Below are 19,656 nucleotides of genomic sequence, written 5' to 3'. Positions count from 1 at the left end.
TTCACACCTCTTTAACCTGGGGTTACCCCATCTCTGGATCTGTAAAGATTTAATCACCTGCTAATGCTCGCATTCCAAGCATTGTTTGGCATCTTTGAATTTGTCTATATATGTGTTTCTGGAACATACCTCTTCATTCACCTGAGGAAGGAGCAGCGCTCCGAAAGCTAGTGACATCGAAACAAACCTGTTGGACTTTAACCTGGTGTTGTAAGACTTCGTACTGTGCTCACCCCAGTCCAATGCCGGCATCTCCACATCTTAATAAATTGTAGCGCACAAAGACTCCGAGAGACGAATAGAGTGAAGTCGATGAGGCTTTATTAAGCCTGACTGTTCCCCCGCAGTTCAGTAGTAGACTGGCCTGCGGGGGAGGACTCCTGGTTCTTATACTCCGCCTTCAGGGCGGAGCTAGAGGTCAACGGCAAACCAGGACCCGGGATCTGTCAGCCAATGACATCACGGCTTCACAGTCCCACATGACCCCTAATGCATACTACCACACAGGCGATCTGGCTTGATGAGGAGGTCCATCTTCTGAAAAACTCTGTCGTAAATTGATGCACAATCAATTACACAAAGACGAGAGTAGGATGTAATCGAGGCTTTATTACACTAAGATGTGTGGCCTCCTACAGCAGCTGACGAAATGGCTGCTGCACTGGGTGCACACATATTTATACTCCGCCTACTGGGCGGAGCCAGCAGGCAGGGATCTACCCCCGTACCTGTAGTACAGGAGCCTTACCATCAAGCACCTATATCAACATCCTATATATACAATATATACATCAGTGGTGACTACCAGACAGGGGATATTAACAAGTGACACACAGTTCCAGACGTAAGTCAATAAACAATCAAAAAAGTCAATAAACAAAATATTCCAACAATGATATCAACGAACTGCAAGAGCAGACCCTCCTCCATCTTCAACCTGGCAGAAGGCCAGCCAGAATTCTCCCCTTGCCTCACTCCAGGTCAAAGAGACAGAAGGGCAGCTGCAAGCAGAAATGCAGCCTCAGGCATTGCAGTAGCAGGCAGGCCTCCTCCTCTCTCTCTCAGCCCTCTGGCAGCTTCCAGTAGCAGAATCTCAAAACATGAACAGTCAGTACCCGAAAGTCACAGCAACACAAATCATAGCAGAGGAGTAAGAAAGCACTTCCTCCCCTTCTTCAGAATGGTAGGCTTGTTTACAGCCTTTCTTTGCCTCATTCCAGACTTCAGAAGCAGGAAAGGCAGCAGCAAACAAAGCACTAAGTCTTCAAGCAATTTTTCAGCCAAAAGCAAGGAGCACAGAGCACACACAACCTGCAGCCACTTGGGAACTGTGAAGTGCGCACATTACTGGAATTGCCAATTCCCCATTAGCAATAACCTTCTGCCAGCGATGCCACGGTCAGTGGGAGTGCTTTCCCGGGTAACGGAGCTGACTCCATCGGTCAGCTCCATGGTGTGTGTCAAGAAGCCCTCCGGCGAGCTCCGGATCTGTATAGACCCCAAAGACTTAAATCGCAACATAATGAGGGACACTACCCCATACCCAAACGTGAGGAGATCACGTGCGAGATGGCTCGGGCAAAAATATTCACCAAGCTTGATGCCTCAAAGGGCTTCTGGCAGATTCAATTGGATCAGTCCAGCAGGAAGCTGTGCACTTTCAACACTCCATTTGGCAGATACTGCTACAATAGGATGCCATTCGGCATCATTTCGGCCTCCGAAGTGTTCCATCGCATCATGGAACAGATGATGGAGGGCATCGAAGGGGTGCGCGTCTATGTAGACGACACCATTATTTGGTCCACCACACCGCAGGAGCACATCAGTCGCCTCCAGCGCGTCTTTAAACAGATACGGGACCAGGGCCTGCATCTTAACCGAGCCAAATGCTCTTTTGGACAAACCGAGCTGATGTTCCTGGGGGACCACATCTCCCAGTTGGGGGTGTGGCCGGATGTCGACAAGGTGGCAGCCATCATGGCCATGCAGAAGCCCACAGACAAGAAGGCGGTGCTCCGCTTTCTCGGAATGGTCAACTTCTGAGGGAAGTTCATCCCCAACCTTGCTTCCCACACTACAGCTCTCCGGCACCTTGTCAGGAAGACAACTGAATTCCAGTGGCTTCCCACCCACCAGAGTGAATGGGAGGAGCTCAAGGTCAAGCTCACCACCGCCCCGATACTGGCGTTTTTCGATCCTGCAAGGGAGACAAAAATCTCGACTGACGCCAGCCAGTCCGGCAATGGGATGATGCCTCATCATGGGCCCCAGTCGCCTATGCATCACGGGCCTTGTCCCCCACAGAGCAGCGCTATGCGCAGATTGAAAAGGAGTGCCTAGGCCTGTTGACTGGTGTTAACAAGTTCCACGACTACGTGTATGGCCTTCCCCAGTTCACTGTGGAGACTGACCATCGCCCGTTGGTTGGCATCATTCAAAAGGACCTCAATGATATGACCCCTCGCCTCCAGCGCATTCTGCTCAAACTCCGGAGGTACGACTTTCAACTTGTCTACACCCCGGGTAAGGACCTCATCATAGCAGACGCTCTGTCCAGGGCAGTCAACACACCATCCGACCCTGAGGGGTTCGTTTGCCAAGTCGACGCACATGTAGCTTTCACTTCTGCCAATCTGCCGGCCACTGATGCACGCCTGACCCACATTCGACTTGAGACTGCGGCTGACCCCCTTCTGCAACATGTGATGCACCACATGTCGGAAGGGTGGCTCAAGGGACAATGCCCACAGTTTTACAATGTTCGGGACGACTTGGCAGTCGTTGATGGTGTCCTCCTGAAGCTGGACCGCATTGTGATCCCACACAGCATGCACCGGCTTGTCTTAGAACAACTGCACGAAGGCCATCTCGGCGTTGAGAAGTGCCGGCGGAGGGCCCGAGAGGCTGTGTACTGGCCGGGAATAAGTGAGGACATTGCTAACACTGTGCTCAATTGCCCCACCTGTCAGCGGTTCCAGCCGGCACAACCCCGTGAGACCCTTCAGCCCCATGAGTTGGTCACGTCCCCCTGGTCGAAGGTGGGCGTGGACCTGTTCCATGCACTCGGCAGGGACTACATCATCATCATCATCGACTACTTTTCCAGCTATCCAGAGGTCATACGCCTGCACGACACAACGTCATTGGCTGTCATCCGGGCCTGTAAGGAGACCTTTGCTCGCCACGGCATTCCGCTCACCGTGATGTCAGACAATGGCCCCTGCTTTGCGAGTCAGGAATGGTCTTCCTTCGCCAGCTCATACAACTTCACACACGTGACGTCCAGTCCTCTGCATCCTCAGTCGAATGGCAAAGCAGAAAAGGGCGACAATATCGTTAAAAGGCTCCTCTGCAAGGTTGCTGATGCAGGATCTGACTTCTGCCTCGCCTTGCTGGCCTATCGCTCGGCCCCACTGTCCACGGGCCTATCGCCGGCCCAGCTGCTTATGGGTCGCACCCTCAGGACCACTGTACCATCTATTCACGTCCCAGACCTCGACCATGCTCCGGTATTTCGGCGGACGCAGCAACAGCGTGAGCAACAAAAGGCGACACATGATGCTCGGGCGACTGACCTTCCTGCCCTGGCGCCTGGAGATAATGTCCGCATACACCTTCCGGAGGGCGGCTGGGCGACAACCGCTGAGGTTCTCCGACTGATAGCTCCCCGCTCGTTCCTGGTTCGTCTGCCTGATGGCTCTATTCGCCGCCGCAATCGGCGTGCCCTTCGTCTGGTTCCGCGCTCGCTACGTGATCCTGCACCGGTGCCACGCCCTCCTGTTGTCCCTGCAATGGACTTTGTTGACCTTCCAGATACCCTGCATCCTCCTCACTCGACCGTGGCCCGGCCCGTTCCTCAGCCGGTGGATCCTGACCCACCCTTGAGGCGGTCAACCCGAGTTCGGCGCCCACCTGAGAGACTTAATTTATGAACCTTTTCATATTGGACTCACTGACTTGTACTGACATACTGTTTCAGACTTTTTGCCATACTGTTTAAGATATTGTTATTGTTTGTTAATAACATTGGTTTCGTTCTTGGTGTAACATAGTTAGTTTCTGCACCTGGCACCTTCCTGTGTGTATAGTATAGCCACATGTACATATTGTTGTAAATATTGCACACACATGATTAGATGCACTCACCACACTTCTTTATTTGTTATCATGTAGGCACATACTCTTTGCGAAAAAGGGGGATGTCATGATATTTAGATCAGCATATCATGGTGCAATCAAACACACACTGATGGACATGCAGTAAGACCAACCAACACATACACAACATCGCAGCCAATCACCAGTGAGAGCACCCGCACTATAAAAACAGGGGATACTACAGTTCCTGCTCATTCCAGCAGCAGCCAGCTCAGAGCACCGAGCTCAGAGCCTGCCACTCAGACATTCACCATGTGCTGAGTGCCTCACCCAGATAGTGATAGGACAGGGTCCACAGATTAGCTGGTAATGCACATACCCAAGTTAGCAGTGTGCTGTTACAGTTGAGTAGTTAATAAAATTGAGTTACACCATCTCCAGCCGTGTTGGATCGTTTGTCCATCAGAACACCCAACACGACAGGGAGCTGGCCGGTTAGATCGGAAACCGATCGGCACCCGGTGTGGTTCCCAATTTAGGCGTCACCCGCTCTCTAACCAGCGTGACTAGGACGGTAGATCAAACTCCTTGTTTCCTGATTTTCCCCACCCCTCGCCAGTGAAGTAACGAGGTTCAAGCCCACAGAGGGCGAGAACCCCATTTTAATGCTATTACGCACATTTTAATATAATTAGCGAGCCCCCTGCCAAATGATCCCCCCTCACTGAATATTCAATGTGAAGTCAGGTTTACAATAGCTATTTAAAAATATGAATCCGTCGAGGGGATCACCTTGGAGCGCAAAGGAAAGTATAGCCCCTGAGGAGGGAGGAACATGTCCAGGCAGTGCCGTGGCACTATCCACTGGCATTGCCCCTTGACACAGGTTGACCCTGCCAACCTTGCTGGCTCCATGAGGACTCACAATCGACCCATTTTTAGGATGTGGACTGTTGTCATTCTTTCCAACTCTAAACTTCCATCTTCTTCCCAGTGTAGCAACTTGGGTCCCTTTCGTCTCTGGCAAACCGCAGGCTACACAGTGGTTAGCACTGCTGCTTCACCGCTCCAGGGACCCGGGTTCAATTCTGGTCTCGGGTGACTGCCTGTGTGGAGTTTGCACTTTAGCCTTGTGTCTCTGTGGGTTTCCTCTCACAAGCCAAACGCGCGCAGGATAGGTGGATTGGACATGCTAAATTGCTCGTTAGTGTCCAAAAGGTTAGGTGGGGTTCCGCAGATAGGGTGTAGGGCTGGGCTAAGGAAGGGTGCTCTGTCCAAGAGCCAGTACAGACTTGATAGGCCAAAAGGCCTCCTTCTGCACTGCAGTGATTCTGTGATTCACCCAGACTTGGTATCAGGCAGGTGTCAGAACAGATCACATGACCCCCTTTATTTTATCTTGAGTTAACGACAAAGTCCAAAAATATAACAATCTTGTAAACCTCACAACTGAAACACTGATTGTGGTTAATTCATGAGGTTAAGCTTGGTTTAATATTTTAAATCATTTGATTTATTGAAAATACCTGTGTAATTCATGAATCCAAAAGTGCCAGTTACTATGAAAGATGTTAATTTGCTGTTTAAAAGCCCCTCTTCTTGATGTAAATTGTAAATTTCTATTTCCACTTTTCCCATTCAACTTTGTCGTGTCAACGTTCAAGAAGTAGTGTAGAGTATCCCAACTGCATCACCTTTTAACCATAACTTTTATTTGTCAATTGACTTAAGGCAACCTACTAATAGATATGTATAGCCTAATAGAACATAGAAAATACAGCACAGAACAGGCCCTTCGGCCCACGATGTTGTGCCAAACCTTTGTCCTAGATTAATCATAGATTATCATTGAATTTACAGTGCAGAAGGAGGCCATTTGGCCCTTTGAGTCTGCACCGGCTCTTGGAAAGAGCACCCTACCCAAACTCAACACCTCCACCCAACACCAAGGGCAATTTTGGACATTAAGGGCAATTTATCATTGGCCAATTCACCTAACCTGCACATCTTTGGACTGTGGGAGGAAACCGGAGCACCCGGAAGAAACCCACGCAGACACGGGGAGGACGTGCAGACTCCGCACAGACAGTGACCCAAGCCGGAATCGAACCTGGGACCCTGGAGCTGTGAAGCAATTGTGCTATCCACAATGCTACCGTGCTGCCCTTAAGAACAAATAAATCTACACTATATCATTTTACCGTAATCCATGTACCTATCCAATAGCTGCTTGAAGGTCCCTAATGTTTCCGACTCAACTACTTCCACAGGCAGTGCATTCCATGCCCCCACTACTCTCTGGGTAAAGAAACTACCTCTGATATCCCTCCTATATCTTCCACCTTTCACCTTAAATTTATGTCCCCTTGTAATGGTTTGTTCCACCCGGGGAAAAAGCCTCTGACTGTCTACTCTATCTATTCCCCTGATCATCTTATAAACCTCTATCAAGTCGCCCCTCATCCTTCTCCGTTCTAATGAGAAAAGGCCTAGCACCCTCAACCTTTCCTCGTAAGACCTACCCTCCATTCCAGGCAACATCCTGGTAAATCTTCTTTGCACCTTTTCCAAAGCTTCCACATCCTTCCTAAAATGAGGCGACCAGAACTGTACACAGTACTCCAAATGTGGCCTTACCAAAGTTTTGTACAGCTGCATCATCACCTCACGGCTCTTAAATTCAATCCCTCTGTTAATGAACGCGAGCACACCATAGGCCTTCTTTACAGCTCTATCCACTTGAGTGGCAACTTTCAAAGATGTATGAACATAGACCCCAAGATCGCTCTGCTCCTCCACATTGCCAAGAATTCTACCGTTAACCCTGTATTCCGCATTCATATTTGTCCTTCCAAAATGGACAACCTCACACTTTTCAGGGTTAAACTCCATCTGCCACTTCTCAGCCCAGCTCTGCATCCTATCTATGTCTCTTTGCAGCCGACAACAGCCCTCCTTACTAGCCACAACTCCACCAATCTTCGTATCGTCTTCAAATTTACTGACCCACCCTTCAACTCCCTCATCCAAGTCATCAATGAAAATCACAAACAGCAGAGGACCCAGAACTGATCCCTGCGGTACGCCACTGGTAACTGGGATCCAGGCTGAAGATTTGCCATCCACCACCACTCTCTGACTTCTATCGGTTAGCCAGTTCGTTATCCAACTGGCCAAATTTCCCACTATCCCATGCCTCCTTACTTTCTGCATAAGCCTACCATGGGGAACCTTATCAAATGCCTTACTAAAATCCATGTACATTACATCCACTGCTTTACCTTCATCCACATGCTTGGTCACCTCCTCAAAGAATTCAATAAGACTTGTAAGGAAAGACCTACCCCTCACAAATCCGTGCTGACTATCCCTAATCAAGCAGTGTCTTTCCAGATGCTCAGAAATCCTATCCTTCAGTACCCTTTCCATTACTTTGCCTACCACCGAAGTAAGACTAACTGGCCTGTAATTCCCAGGGTTACCCCTAGTCCCTTTTTGAACAGGGGCACGACATTTGCCACTCTCCAATCCCCTGGTACCACCCCTGTTGATCATTGCCAACGGCTCTGCAATTTCATCTCTTGCTTCCCATAGAATCCTTGGATATATCCCGTCAGGCCCGGGGGACTTGTCCATCCTCAAGTTTTTCAAAATGCCCAACACATCTTCCTTCCTAACAAGTATTTCCTTGAGCTTACCAATCTGTTTACACTGTCCTCTCCAACAATATCGCCCCTCTCATTTGTAAATACAGAAGAAAAGTACTCGTTCAAGACCTCTCCTATCTCTTCAGACTCAATATACAATCTCCCGCTACTGTCCTTGATCGGACCTACCCTCGCTCTAGTCATTCTCATATTTCTCACATATGTGTAAAAGGCCTTGGGATTTTCCTTGATCCTACCCGCCAAAGATTGTTCATGCCCTCTCTTAGCTCTCCTAATCCCTTTCTTCAGTTCCCTCCTGGCTATCTTGTATCCCTCCAATGCCCTGTCTGAACCTTGTTTCCTCAGCCTTACATAAGTCTCCTTTTTCCTCTTAACAAGACATTCAACCTCTCTTGTCAACCATGGTTCCCTCACTCGACCATCTCTTCCCTGCCTGAGTCTCTTATATTATTGAAAAAATATTACTGAAGCAACGGCTGAACTAATCCGAATGGATTAGTTCAAGGACTACTTCAACATTAAAACAGAAATGTTCTGTTTTGCTTCAGCTTTATTCAGGCAGCCACACTCGCTCGCGGGACATATTGGAAATTTCGATATTCGTCACATTTTTTCGAACCATTTTTGAGAGAGAAATGTTTATTTACTCTTCATGGTAAATTAGGTTTTTAACAGGTCAAAAACAATAGACTATTATTTCTGCTAATCATTGAAAAGTGAAGCTTTTACAGGGCTTCAGCTGAAGCCTTTCAATATATAAAAGGTAAGAGAGAGGCAAAAGTAGACATTGGACCACTGGAAAATGTGGCTGGAGAAGTAATAATAGGAAACAAAGTAATGGCAGACAAACTGAATAGTTACTTTTCATCAGTCTTCATGGTGGAAGACACCAGTGGGATGCCAGAGCTCCAGGAGAACCAGGGGGCAGAGGTGAGTGTAGTGACCATTACTAAGGAGAAGGTTCTGAGGAAACTGAAAGGTCTGAAGGTGGATAAATCACCTGGACCGGATGGACTACACCCCAGGGTTCTAAAAGAGATAACTGAGGAGATTGTGGAGGCATTGGTGATGATCTTTCAGGAATCACTGGAGGCAGGAAGGGTCCCAGAGACTGGAAAGTGGCTAATCTAACACCACTGTTTCAGAAGGGAGGGTGGCAGAAGACAGAAAATTATAGGCTGGTTAGCCTGACTTTGGTCATTGGTAAGATTTTAGAGTCCATTATTAAAGATGAGATTGCGGAGTACCGTGCATGATAAAATAGGACTGAGTCAGCACGGCTTCATCAAAGGGAGGTCATGTCTGACAAATCTGTTAGAGTTCTTTGAGGAAGTAACAAGGAAGTTAGATGAAGGAAAACCAGTGGACGTGATTTATTTAGATTTCCAGAAAGCCTTTGACAAGGTGCCGCATAGGAGACTGTTAAATAAGTTAAGTGCCCATGGTGTTCAGGGTAAGATCCTGGCATGGGTAGAGGATTGGCTGACTGGCAGAAGGCAGAGAGTGGGGATAAAGGGGTCTTTTTCAGGATGGCAGCCGGTGACTAGTGGCGTACCTCAGGGGTCGGTGTTGGGACCACAACCTTTCACAATATACATTAATGATCTGGAAGAAGGAATGGAAGGCACAGTTGCTAAGTTTGCAGATGATACAAAGGTCTGTAGAGGGACAGGTAATATTGAGGAAGCAGGTGGGCTTCAGAAGGACTTGGACAAGCTAGGAGAGTGGGCAACGAAGTAGCAGATGGAAAACAACGTGGAAAAATGTGAGGTTATGCTCTTTGGAAGAAGAAATGGAGGCATAGACTATTTCCAAATGGGAAGATGCTTAGGAAATCAGAAGCACAAAGGAACTTGGGAGTCCTTGTTCACGATTCTCTTAAGGTTAACGTGTAGGATTCAGTCGGCAGTTAGGAAGGCAAATGCAATGTTAGCATTCATGTCGATAGGACTAGAATACAACACCAGGGATGTACTTTTGAGGCTGTATAAGGCTCTGGTCAGACCCCATTTGGAGTATTGTGAGCAGTTTCGGGCCCCGTATCTCAGGAAGGATGTGCTGGCCTTGGAAAGGGTCCAGAGGAGGTTCACAAGAATGATCCCTGGAATGAAGAGCTTGTTGCATGGGGAATGGTTGAGGACTCTGGGTCTGTACTTGGAGTTTAGAAGGATGAGGGGAGATCTTATTGAAACTTACAGGATACTGCGTGGCCTGGATAGATTGGACTTGGGGAGAATGTTTCCACTTGTCGGAAAAACTAGAAGCAGAGGACATAATCTCAGACTAAAGGGACGATCCTTTAAAACAGAGATGAGGAGGAATTTCTTCAGCCTGAGGGTGGTGAATCTGTGGAACTATTTGCCACAGAAGACTGTAGAGGCCAAATCACTGAGTGTCTTTGAGACAGATAGATAGGTTTTTGATCAATAAGGGGATCAGGGGTTATGGGGAGAAGGCAGGAGAATGGGGATGAGAAAAATATCAGCCAAGATTGAGAGCTGAAGCAGACTCGATGTGCCGAGTGGCCTAATTCTGCTCCTACAGAGTGTGGGTCATATTCGCTAATTTCATTGTTGAATGTGGATGCTAAGTTGTTGGCTAAAGTGTTGGAAATGCGTTTGGAGCTCTGCATTCCAAGGATGATTTGGAAGAAACAGACGAGGTTTGATAAGGGTCAGCAGCTGGCAACCAACATACGTCGATTATTAACTTACCTCCCTCGCCAGTGCCTGTACTGGATGTGATTGTTTCAATGGATGCCGAGAAAGTGTTTGATATGGTCGAGTGGGGGGTACCCATTTGAGATTCTTGGGAGGATCAGTTTTGAATTAAAGTCCATGTGCGGGATTCTCCATCCCGCTGTATCATTTCCTGATGTGCCACGCCCCAGCTGGCAGCGCGATCCTCCATCCCGGCAGCTGTCCAATGGAGTTTCCCATTGTGGACACTCCCCACGCCGTCGGGAAATCCGCGGGCATGAGCACGATGCCGGCGAAGTGGAGGATCCCACCGACGGAGAATGCAGCCCCATATCTTTGATTCATTTGCTGTATAGGGCTCCCACCACTAGTGTCCATACTAATGTCTTGAGCTCAGGCTACTTTCAATTGAGTAGGGGTGCAAGGCAGGGTTGACCACTGTCTCCACTTCTGTTTGCCTTCGCAATCGATCCACTGGCTATTGCGTTGAGGTTTTCCATGGAGTGGAGGGGGATAAATTGGGGAGGGAGACAGCATTGGGGGTCCCTGTATGAAGATGATCTGCTTTATATCAAGGACCAAGTCTCCACGATGGATGAGGCAATTCAGCTACTGAGGAGTTTCTGCTCCTTTTCGGGCTATAAGTTGAATCTGGACAATAACGAGTATTTTCCGGTGAACCCCTGCCCCACGGAGGGGAGCCGACCTGTGGATGTTGCCTTTTCGCCTTGCCAAATCTATCATTTGTTATCGCGTAATCTGGGTAATCCATGATTGGGTCTCGCTTCATAAACTAAATAATGCTAGTCTGCTAGTTGGGGTTGGAACTGATTTGCAGAAGTAGGATGTCCTCTCCTGTCCTTGGCGGGCAGGATTCGGAGGGTGTTTCTGCAGAGAGACAGAGGGAGAGACTGTCAGGGGGCTTAGGCTTACCTAATTTGTTACTCTATTACCGGAGAGCCAATATTGAAAAGGTGCTGAATTGGTTTAAGGATTTGAATTCCATATGGTGATAGATGGTGGCCAGCTCTTGTAGGGGTTCTTGTCTGAGGTCCTTGGTAACTGCCTCGTTACCATTTTCTCCTGCGAAAGTTACCCAGCCCAGTGGTGGTGTCAACTCTGAAGATTTGGAAGCAGTTTCAGCAGCATTTTAAGCTCGTTGACAGCCCCTATTTGTGGTAATCACAGCTTTGTGCGGGCAGAGTTGGACTCGAGGTTTAGGTCTTGGGGGTGGGAGGGGCTGGGGACCTGTTTGTGAAGGGTAGGTTGGTTGGATTTGAGGAGCTGTTGGATAAATTCCAACTCCCGAGGTCTAATTTATTTAGGTATCTACAGGTGTGTGATTTTCAGCATAAGGATATCTCTTTGTTCCCTTTGTCGCCCTCCCTCATGAATAGGGTCCAATCTCTGGCCAAAGTGGATGAGGGAAAGATTTTGGACATCTATGGTCAGATACTGCCATTGGAGCAGGCTCCATTGGGTGAGGTGAGGGGGAAGTGGGAGGGTGAGCTGAGGCTGATTTTAGAGGAAGGGGTGTGGAGTGTGGCTCTTCACAGGGTCAACTCGCCCTCCTCCTGTGCCAGGCTCAGCTAGATTCAGTTCAAGGTGGTGCACAGGGCACATCTGATGAGGACTAGGATGAATGTTTTTTTCTCTTGGGGTTGGACGGCAGGTAAGAATGGTGTTCTCGGGACCCATATGTTCTGGTTGTGTCCTAAACCTATTGACGTTTGGCTCTCTTTCTTTAACACCATGTCAGGGATTCTTGATGTCGAACTGGAGCCTTGTCCGCTGATGGCCATTTTGGGGGTTTCAATCTCGCCGGTGCTGCAGACAGGGGTGAAGACAGAAGTCCTCAGCTTTGCCTTGTTGATAGCCTGGAGGCGAGTTCAGCTGAAATGAAGTTCCCCCACTCCGCCCAGTGCCTCGGCATGGCTGGGGAAATTGAATGGATTTCCTATAACTTGAGAAGGTCAAGTACACCATTAGAGGGTCTGTAGAAGGGTTTTATTTGAGATGGCAGCCATTTTATTTCCTTTTTCAGAGTTAGTCACTGTCAGCTGTTGGGGGAGGATATTCGTTATCAGTTGGGGTTTTTTTTAGTTATAAATGTAAGGGGTGGGTTAACAATGGTTGAAATGTGTTTTTGATCTTTATGTATTTGGCAGTTATTATGGGTTTATTTTGTAATTGTAAATATTTTGTTATAAAAATAGATTTAAAAAAAAAGATAGTCCTTTTAAGTATTATATTGCCAGACAACGTGACCAGAAGCGAATTTAATTTTTTTTAAACATTGTAAATTAGATGAGCGCAGATGCAGAACAGTGATTTATAGTGTGCATGTTTTCAATGAGTGTAAGTGGCTGCAGTGACATTGTGCAGATCTGTTCTGGACACCGATTGCACTGGAGTTGGGGGCGTGATTGGCAGCTTCTGTTTAAATAGATGGCTCCAATTGATCAGAGCGCGGATAGAGAGGTTCGGCTGAAGAACCGTGAAGATGATTCGCGCTGTGACAGGTCAGAGAAAAATCAATTCGGCCCTGTGTCGATTGTACGGGACGAAAGCAACAGGCAGGCGGGCTCTGCTCACCAAAGGTACAGGGGATCTGGAAAGGACTTTTGCTAATGATTTGCGAGTCATTTCAGTGAGAGCAGCCCGCACAGGTAAATATCATTTCATTTCAAACTTCACAGAATCTACAGATGGGAAATCACTCAATGGGAAACTTTTCCAATCAGCGTCCGTTTGTTCCATGAATAGCTACTTAGTGTCAAGGGATACGACTCTTTCCAAATCCATTATCGAAGGATTTTCAGTGTCTGTTTGATACACATTAGTTACCTTTCCATTGTGTTAAGTATTATCTGACGAGCCATTGCTTCCGTTTTCCCTGAGTTGATGCTGTGTTGAATTTCTGTGTGGTGAAACTTACCCTGGGCACTAAGTATTTGACTTCCTTTTCCACTCTGGGGGGTGTTTTCTGAATCCACACCCCGGGCGAGGGACAGAGTTTCGCTGGCACGAAACGCGTATCAGAAATCCAGTGACATGGTTCATGGTATGATTCAATCTTTCTGTCTGGGGGAGGGGGGGGGGGGGGGGGGGTCACTGGGATCACCGACTTCCTTGGTAGGCCCTCCTGTCACATGATAGGGTAAAGTCGCCGTGGTCCCAGATGACCATAGACTGCTTTCCCCTTTAACCTGAGGATCACCACACCTCAGGAGAAGGGCAAGGTGTGAGAAGGCAGGACCTTCATGAATAACCTCAGCCGGTGTGGGCAGCACGGTAGCACAATGGGTAGCACTGTTGCTTCACAGCTCCAGGTTCGATTCCCGGTTGGGTCACTGTATGGAGTCTGCACGTTCTCCCCGTGTCTTTGTGGGTTTCCTCCAGGTGCTCTGGTTTTCTCCCACAAATCCCGAAAGATGTGCTGTTAGGTGAATTGGACATTCTGAATTCTTGCTCTGAGTACCCGAACAGGTGCCGGAATGCGGCACCAGAATGTGACGACTAGGGGCTTTTCACAGTAACTTCAATGCAGTGTTAATGTAAGCATACTTGTGATAATAAAGATTATTATTATTAATTGAACCTGTGTTGCAGGCCTCGCTCTGCATTACAAACCAGCTGTCTAGCCAAGTGAGCTAGCGCTGTTGACAGCGCCAACTTGGAAAGTTAGAGATTTTTCTTTTATGTGCAACAAATTGACTTCCACCTGGTACTAAGGTGGGATTGCAGTATAAATCTGAGCTCTATCTCACCACCACATTGCTTGACTGAACCATTGTTGCTTAATTATCAGGCTGCTTATCCCACAAAACAGCAATTACTTCCAATTAAATATTGGGAAGATAAAAGTCTTAATTTCCATTCTATGCTCTGTTACCCTTGCTCCTGACTCCATCCTCCAACATAGGCACGTGTAAGACTAAACCAGACTGTTTGCAACATTGTGTCATGTTTGACCCTGAGAGGATCTTCTGACCCAGACAACTTAAGGTACAACCGCTAATGGTGGGGTGAAGATCACCTGAAAGTTCCCCTCCAAGTCACATGCCATCCTGACTTGGAAATATGTCGCCATTCCTTCACTGTCATTGGGTCAAAATCCTATGAAACTCCCGCACTGTGGGTGTACCTAAACTTCAGGGACTGCAGCAATTCAAGAAGATGACGCATCACCGCCTTTTCAAGGGCAATTAGGGATGGGCAATAAATGCTGGCCTAGTCAATGTCACCCACATCCCATAAATAAATAATACAATAAGAAAGTAGTGGATGCATAAGCAGACAGAATTATAGGAACTGCTTCAGCTTGAAACAGTGGTCAGAGAGGAGGATGTTGATGAGGGAATGTATTTTGGCGTTAGTGATTTCAATGTTTAATCAGAGGAAATTTCTTCTCATTCAGTACTTGAAGTCAGGCAACCTACTTCACAATACATAGGCAGTGCAGGGCTTAAGAGAGTTGGCACAGACGTGCAACTGGTTATATATTAGTTTAAATAACCATGCTCCTAACAAGTACTGCCTTCAAACCTCCCATTTTAACACAGTAGTATTGAATTAATCTTTCATAATTGATAGAGAAATCCAAACTTAAATCAGTAAATTTGTTGAATATTTTCATCCCCAAGAGTAAAGGCATCAATCTGATTTTCTTCCATATTTGGGTAAAATTAATTTTAATTTATATCACTTGTGAAAGCATTAAAAGCCTTGGCATCATACTCCAAGTGGCCAATTCTTTGCACACAGTTATTAATTTTGGTGGGTAAAACTATGCAGCTCACCTATAAGAATTATTGACATTTTCAGGGTAATTTTCAAACTGTACCTTTGGTGGGGCATCACAGCCACCAGGAATAACTGGTGTATATTTGGCCACAGATGGCCTACTAGTTTTTTAAAAAGTTTTTAAAATTATGTTCATTATCTCAGTGGTCCCACCGTGAGTGCATTGTTAGAAAGGAAACCTTTAATGTTGTATTCTTTGGATGGATTGATACATCAATACCAAGATGCCACTTAGACCTTTGCCATTAGATTACTGAAGCATCTGCAGAGGATTGGATATGTACTGTGACAGGAGCTGAATACTCCCTCCTAAACTGGTGTCCAAACTCTTTTTCTTTGTAGGCCACATAGGTGCATGCCATCAAATCTTAGGCTCCAGAAGGTCAATTCCATGTTCCTGGAGTTTGTACCCTGGGGCAATTTTCCTTTTTTTGATTGCTAACAAAATATCTGAATGCAAATCAGTTTGACAGTGTCACGCAAAAAAGGAGAAGCAATTATATATAATCTAGAAACTAATTATATTTATTGTATGAATCATTTCTATTGGTTCAATACATCTTGAATTGTGTTCTCTAATTTTCTTGAAGCTCGTGACACCCAGAAAGTTCCAGGCTACAGGCCTACAAAGTTTGACAAAAGAATTCTTCTCTGGTCTGGCCGCTTCAAGAATGAAGGGGACATTCCTGCCATTGTTTCGTAAGTTTATTGAATATTATTGATTGAATTATTTTAATTTTTTTCCCCATGTACATTAGCAATAAAGCACAAAGAAATAAATCATCAAAACATTCTCTTTCTGGAACATTTAGGAATAATATCAATGTCTAATTGGCATTCCACATTAAACCAAATGTGGGGGAACTGCCATATATTGAAACTGAAACTTGCAGTGGTGTTTCAATCCTTATTGCTACAGGTCAATTTTGGACTTTCGCTAGATAATTCACTGATCACATCCTTACACCCTCAGAATCTAAGTAACCATTATCTGCACATTCGGGGCGAAATTAGTCTCTGCTGCACTCATTTTCTATTCTCTTTGTACAATTTTAATGAACTTGCAATCTGTTAAATAAGAAATTGTTTCACTCAGTCTTAATTTCCTGGCATAAATTTGTAAGATATGTTGGGAATTATGGTCTACATTGTGTCACTTCCTTTGAAACCACTGGAGACATTTCTATTTTGGCAATGTGGTGCACCAAAATCCCTGTCTATTCCTGTCCATGGAGGTCATTACCTCATTGTCATTGAAAATGAAGGGGTTCCCATCCATAGTATGTTAATACCACTGACTTTAGGGTATTGGAAAGGGTTATGATGCATCCAGGGGATGGACAATTCTATCCAGTTTAATCCTCAAATTGGCTCCCTTTGAAATGTCTACAGTAATTGCTTTTGGTACCATAAAATCCTTATCCAAATAGATCCTAAAGCATTGTCATGTCTCTTGAGCCATATAAGTATGTAGCTGAAAGTAGGTGCGCAGGTACAACAGGCAGTAAAGAGGGCAAATGGTGTGTTGGCCTTCGTAGCGAGAGGATTTGAGTATAGGAATCGAGATGTTTTATTGCAATTGTATAGGGCATTGGTGAGGCCGCACCTGGAGTATTGTGTGCAGTATTGATGCCTTTTTCTGAGGAAGGATGTTCTTGCTATGAAGGGAATGCAGTAAAGGTTTACCAGGCTGATTCCTGGGGTGGCGGGACTGTCCTATGACTAAGAGACTTAGTTGGTTAGGATTATATTCATTGGAGTTCAGAGTGAGAGGGGGCAGGACTCTCCAATCGCTGACGCCGAAATCGCGTTTGGCAAATCGCGTTCAGCAGTCGGCCGGCGAATCCACGTTTACGCCGGAATCTGGGGCAGAGCATTTTTGCGATGCTCCACCCCCTCAAAAATGGCGTACTTGGGGAGTACGCCGCACTCCATATGGATGGCCTCAGGACATCACCTGAGGCGCTTCCCTGATGCTCTGCCCCAGGTGGGCCGAGACCCCGAAGGCTTCGTTCACGTGTGCTCACACCATTCGGGGACCTCACGTGATGGCTGCGGACTGAGTCCAGCGCCACCACAGTCAGTGGGAGCTGTTCCACTGACAGGGGGGTGCTTCGGCGGGGGTGGGAGGCGGGGGTGAGGACGGTGGTCCGGGGCTGGTGTGGCTGGTTACAGAGGGGCAGTTGTTTGGCAGACCAGTTCTGTGAGCAGCCGGCACCATTTGCACAGCATAGTCTCTGCAGGCGGGAGCTTTCCGCTGCATGGCTGCTAGCCCCCCACTGGACGGAGGATCAATGCAGGAGCAGGGCCGACTTTCTGGTCGTAATGCATGGCAGTATCCCTTTAAGAAAGGTTTTTGTCTTATCACATGGCTTCAGTGTTGTCATTGTGTGGGTGGAGTTGGGCTGTGGCTCTGTGAGTTGTTTTTAGTTTCGCTTTCACATTTGGCTGCTCTGGACAGTAGTGTTTTGGCTGGTCTCTTTCTATTTTCATTTTAAATATCTGTTCCAGTAAAAAAAACATTGCTTATAGCTACTTGCTGATTTGGTAACTTTGCTTTCCGGAAATGGTTTAAACCTGCTGGTGAGGCGGGGTCAGAATCGCAGGAAGAGCCAGTCTCATTCAAGTGAGAATGCAGAGTGCTGGGCCAAGCCCTTGAAAAGAGATTTGTGGTTTATGGGATTTTGTTTTTGAATTAGAACAGTTAAGGGGGAATTCATTAACGGTTATACATAGATTACTGTAGCTGTGTGGGGTCTTTATGTTTGTAATTGATAAAAATTTTGCTGTGTGAGTTTATATAAATGTTAACTAAATTCTTAGAATAAAGCTTGTTTTTGATTAAAGTGTCTAGGAAGACTGTTGAATCACACCTCAAGTGAAGGCTCTTATCCTCATCCTAGCCTAATTCAACAAAAAGTTATAGGTCAGGTGAACTCCATAATACACTTTGGAGTTTTTAAACCCTGGCACAAAACAGTAAGATCAGATGGATCCTGTGGAAATAGCAGGCTCAAAGGGCCAAATGGCAGGCTCATAAGACCATAAGACCGAGAAGCAGAATTAGGCTACTCGGCCCATCGAATCTGCTCCGCCATTCAATCATGAATGATATTTTTTTCATCCGCATTCTCCTGCCTTCTCCCCATAACCCCTGATCCCCTTATTAATCAAGGACCTATCTATCTCTGACTTAAAGACACTCAGTGATTTGGCCTCCACAGTTTTCTGCGGCAAAGAGTTCCACAGATTCACCACTCTCTGGCTGCAGAAATTCCTCCTTATCCCTGCTTTAAAGGATCATCCCTTTAGTCTGAGATTGTGTCCTCTGGTTCTAGCTTTTCCTACAAGTGGAAGCATCTACTCTATCCAGACCACGCAGTATCATGTAAGTTTCAATTAGATCCCCCCTCATCCTTCTAAACTCCAATGAGTACAGACCCAGAGTCCTCAAAAGTTCCTCATACGGCAAGCTGTTCATTCCAGAGATCATTCTTGTGAACCTCCTCTGGGCCCTTTCCAAGGCCAGCACATCTTTCCTTAGATACAGGACCCAAAACTGTTCACAATACTGTGCATAACTTCACAATTTTCCACATTGTATTTCATCTGCCACTTCATTGCCCACTCTCCTAGCCTGTCCAAATCCTTTTGCAGCCCCCTTGCTTCCTCAATACTACCTGTCCCTCTACATATCTTTGTATCATCTACAAACTTAGCAACAATGCCTTCAGTTCCTTCTTCCAGATCATTAATGTATATTGTGAAAAGTTGTGGTTCCAGCACGGACCCCTGAGGTACGCCACTAGTCATCGGCTGCCATCCTGAAAAAGACCACTTTATCCCCACTCTCTGCCTTCTGCCAGTCAGCCAATCCTCTACCCAAGCCAGGCTCTTACCCTTAACACCATGGGCTCTTAACTTATTTAACAATCTCCTGTGCGACACCTTGTCAAAGGCCTTCTGGAAATCTAAATAAATCACGTCCACTGGTTTTCCTTCATCTAACTTCCTTGTTAACTCCTCAAAGAACTTCAACAGGCTTGTCAGACATGACCCCCCTTTGACAAAGCCGTGCTGACTCAGTCCTATTTTATCATGCACTTCCAAGTACTCCATGATCTCATCTTTAATAACGGACTCCAAAAGCTTACCAATAACCGAAGTCAGGCTAAACGGCCTATAATTTCCTGTCTTCTGCCTCCCTCCCTTCTGAAACAGTGGTGTTACATTAGCCACCTTCCAGTCCTCTGGAACCCTTCCTGCCTCCAGTGATTCCTGAAAGATCATCACTAATGCCTCCACAATCTCCTCAGCTATCTCTTTTAGAACCCTGGGGTGTAGTCCATCCAGTCCAGGTGACATATCCACCTTCAGACCTT

At 46.6% G+C, this 19,656-nt stretch overlaps 1 protein-coding gene across 1 annotated transcript in view; it reads left to right on the top strand.

The window, feature by feature from the left end:
* Positions 1–12,875: 12,875 nt before the first annotated feature.
* Positions 12,876–19,656, top strand: part of LOC140410816 (protein FAM162B-like) — a 91,607-nt gene continuing 84,826 nt past the window's right edge. Inside the window, exons 1-2 of the mRNA XM_072499460.1 lie at positions 12,876–13,137; positions 15,865–15,973. Of these exons, the coding sequence (XP_072355561.1) occupies positions 12,972–13,137; positions 15,865–15,973 (275 nt within the window). The 5' untranslated portion in view covers positions 12,876–12,971. The remainder of the gene's footprint in view (positions 13,138–15,864; positions 15,974–19,656) is intronic.

This window comes from Scyliorhinus torazame, chromosome 4, assembly GCF_047496885.1.
Source record: "Scyliorhinus torazame isolate Kashiwa2021f chromosome 4, sScyTor2.1, whole genome shotgun sequence".
NCBI classification, from domain to species: Eukaryota; Metazoa; Chordata; class Chondrichthyes; order Carcharhiniformes; family Scyliorhinidae; genus Scyliorhinus; species Scyliorhinus torazame.
The sequence above is the reverse complement of the archived record's forward strand: the minus strand, read 5'-3'. Positions and strand labels throughout refer to the sequence as shown.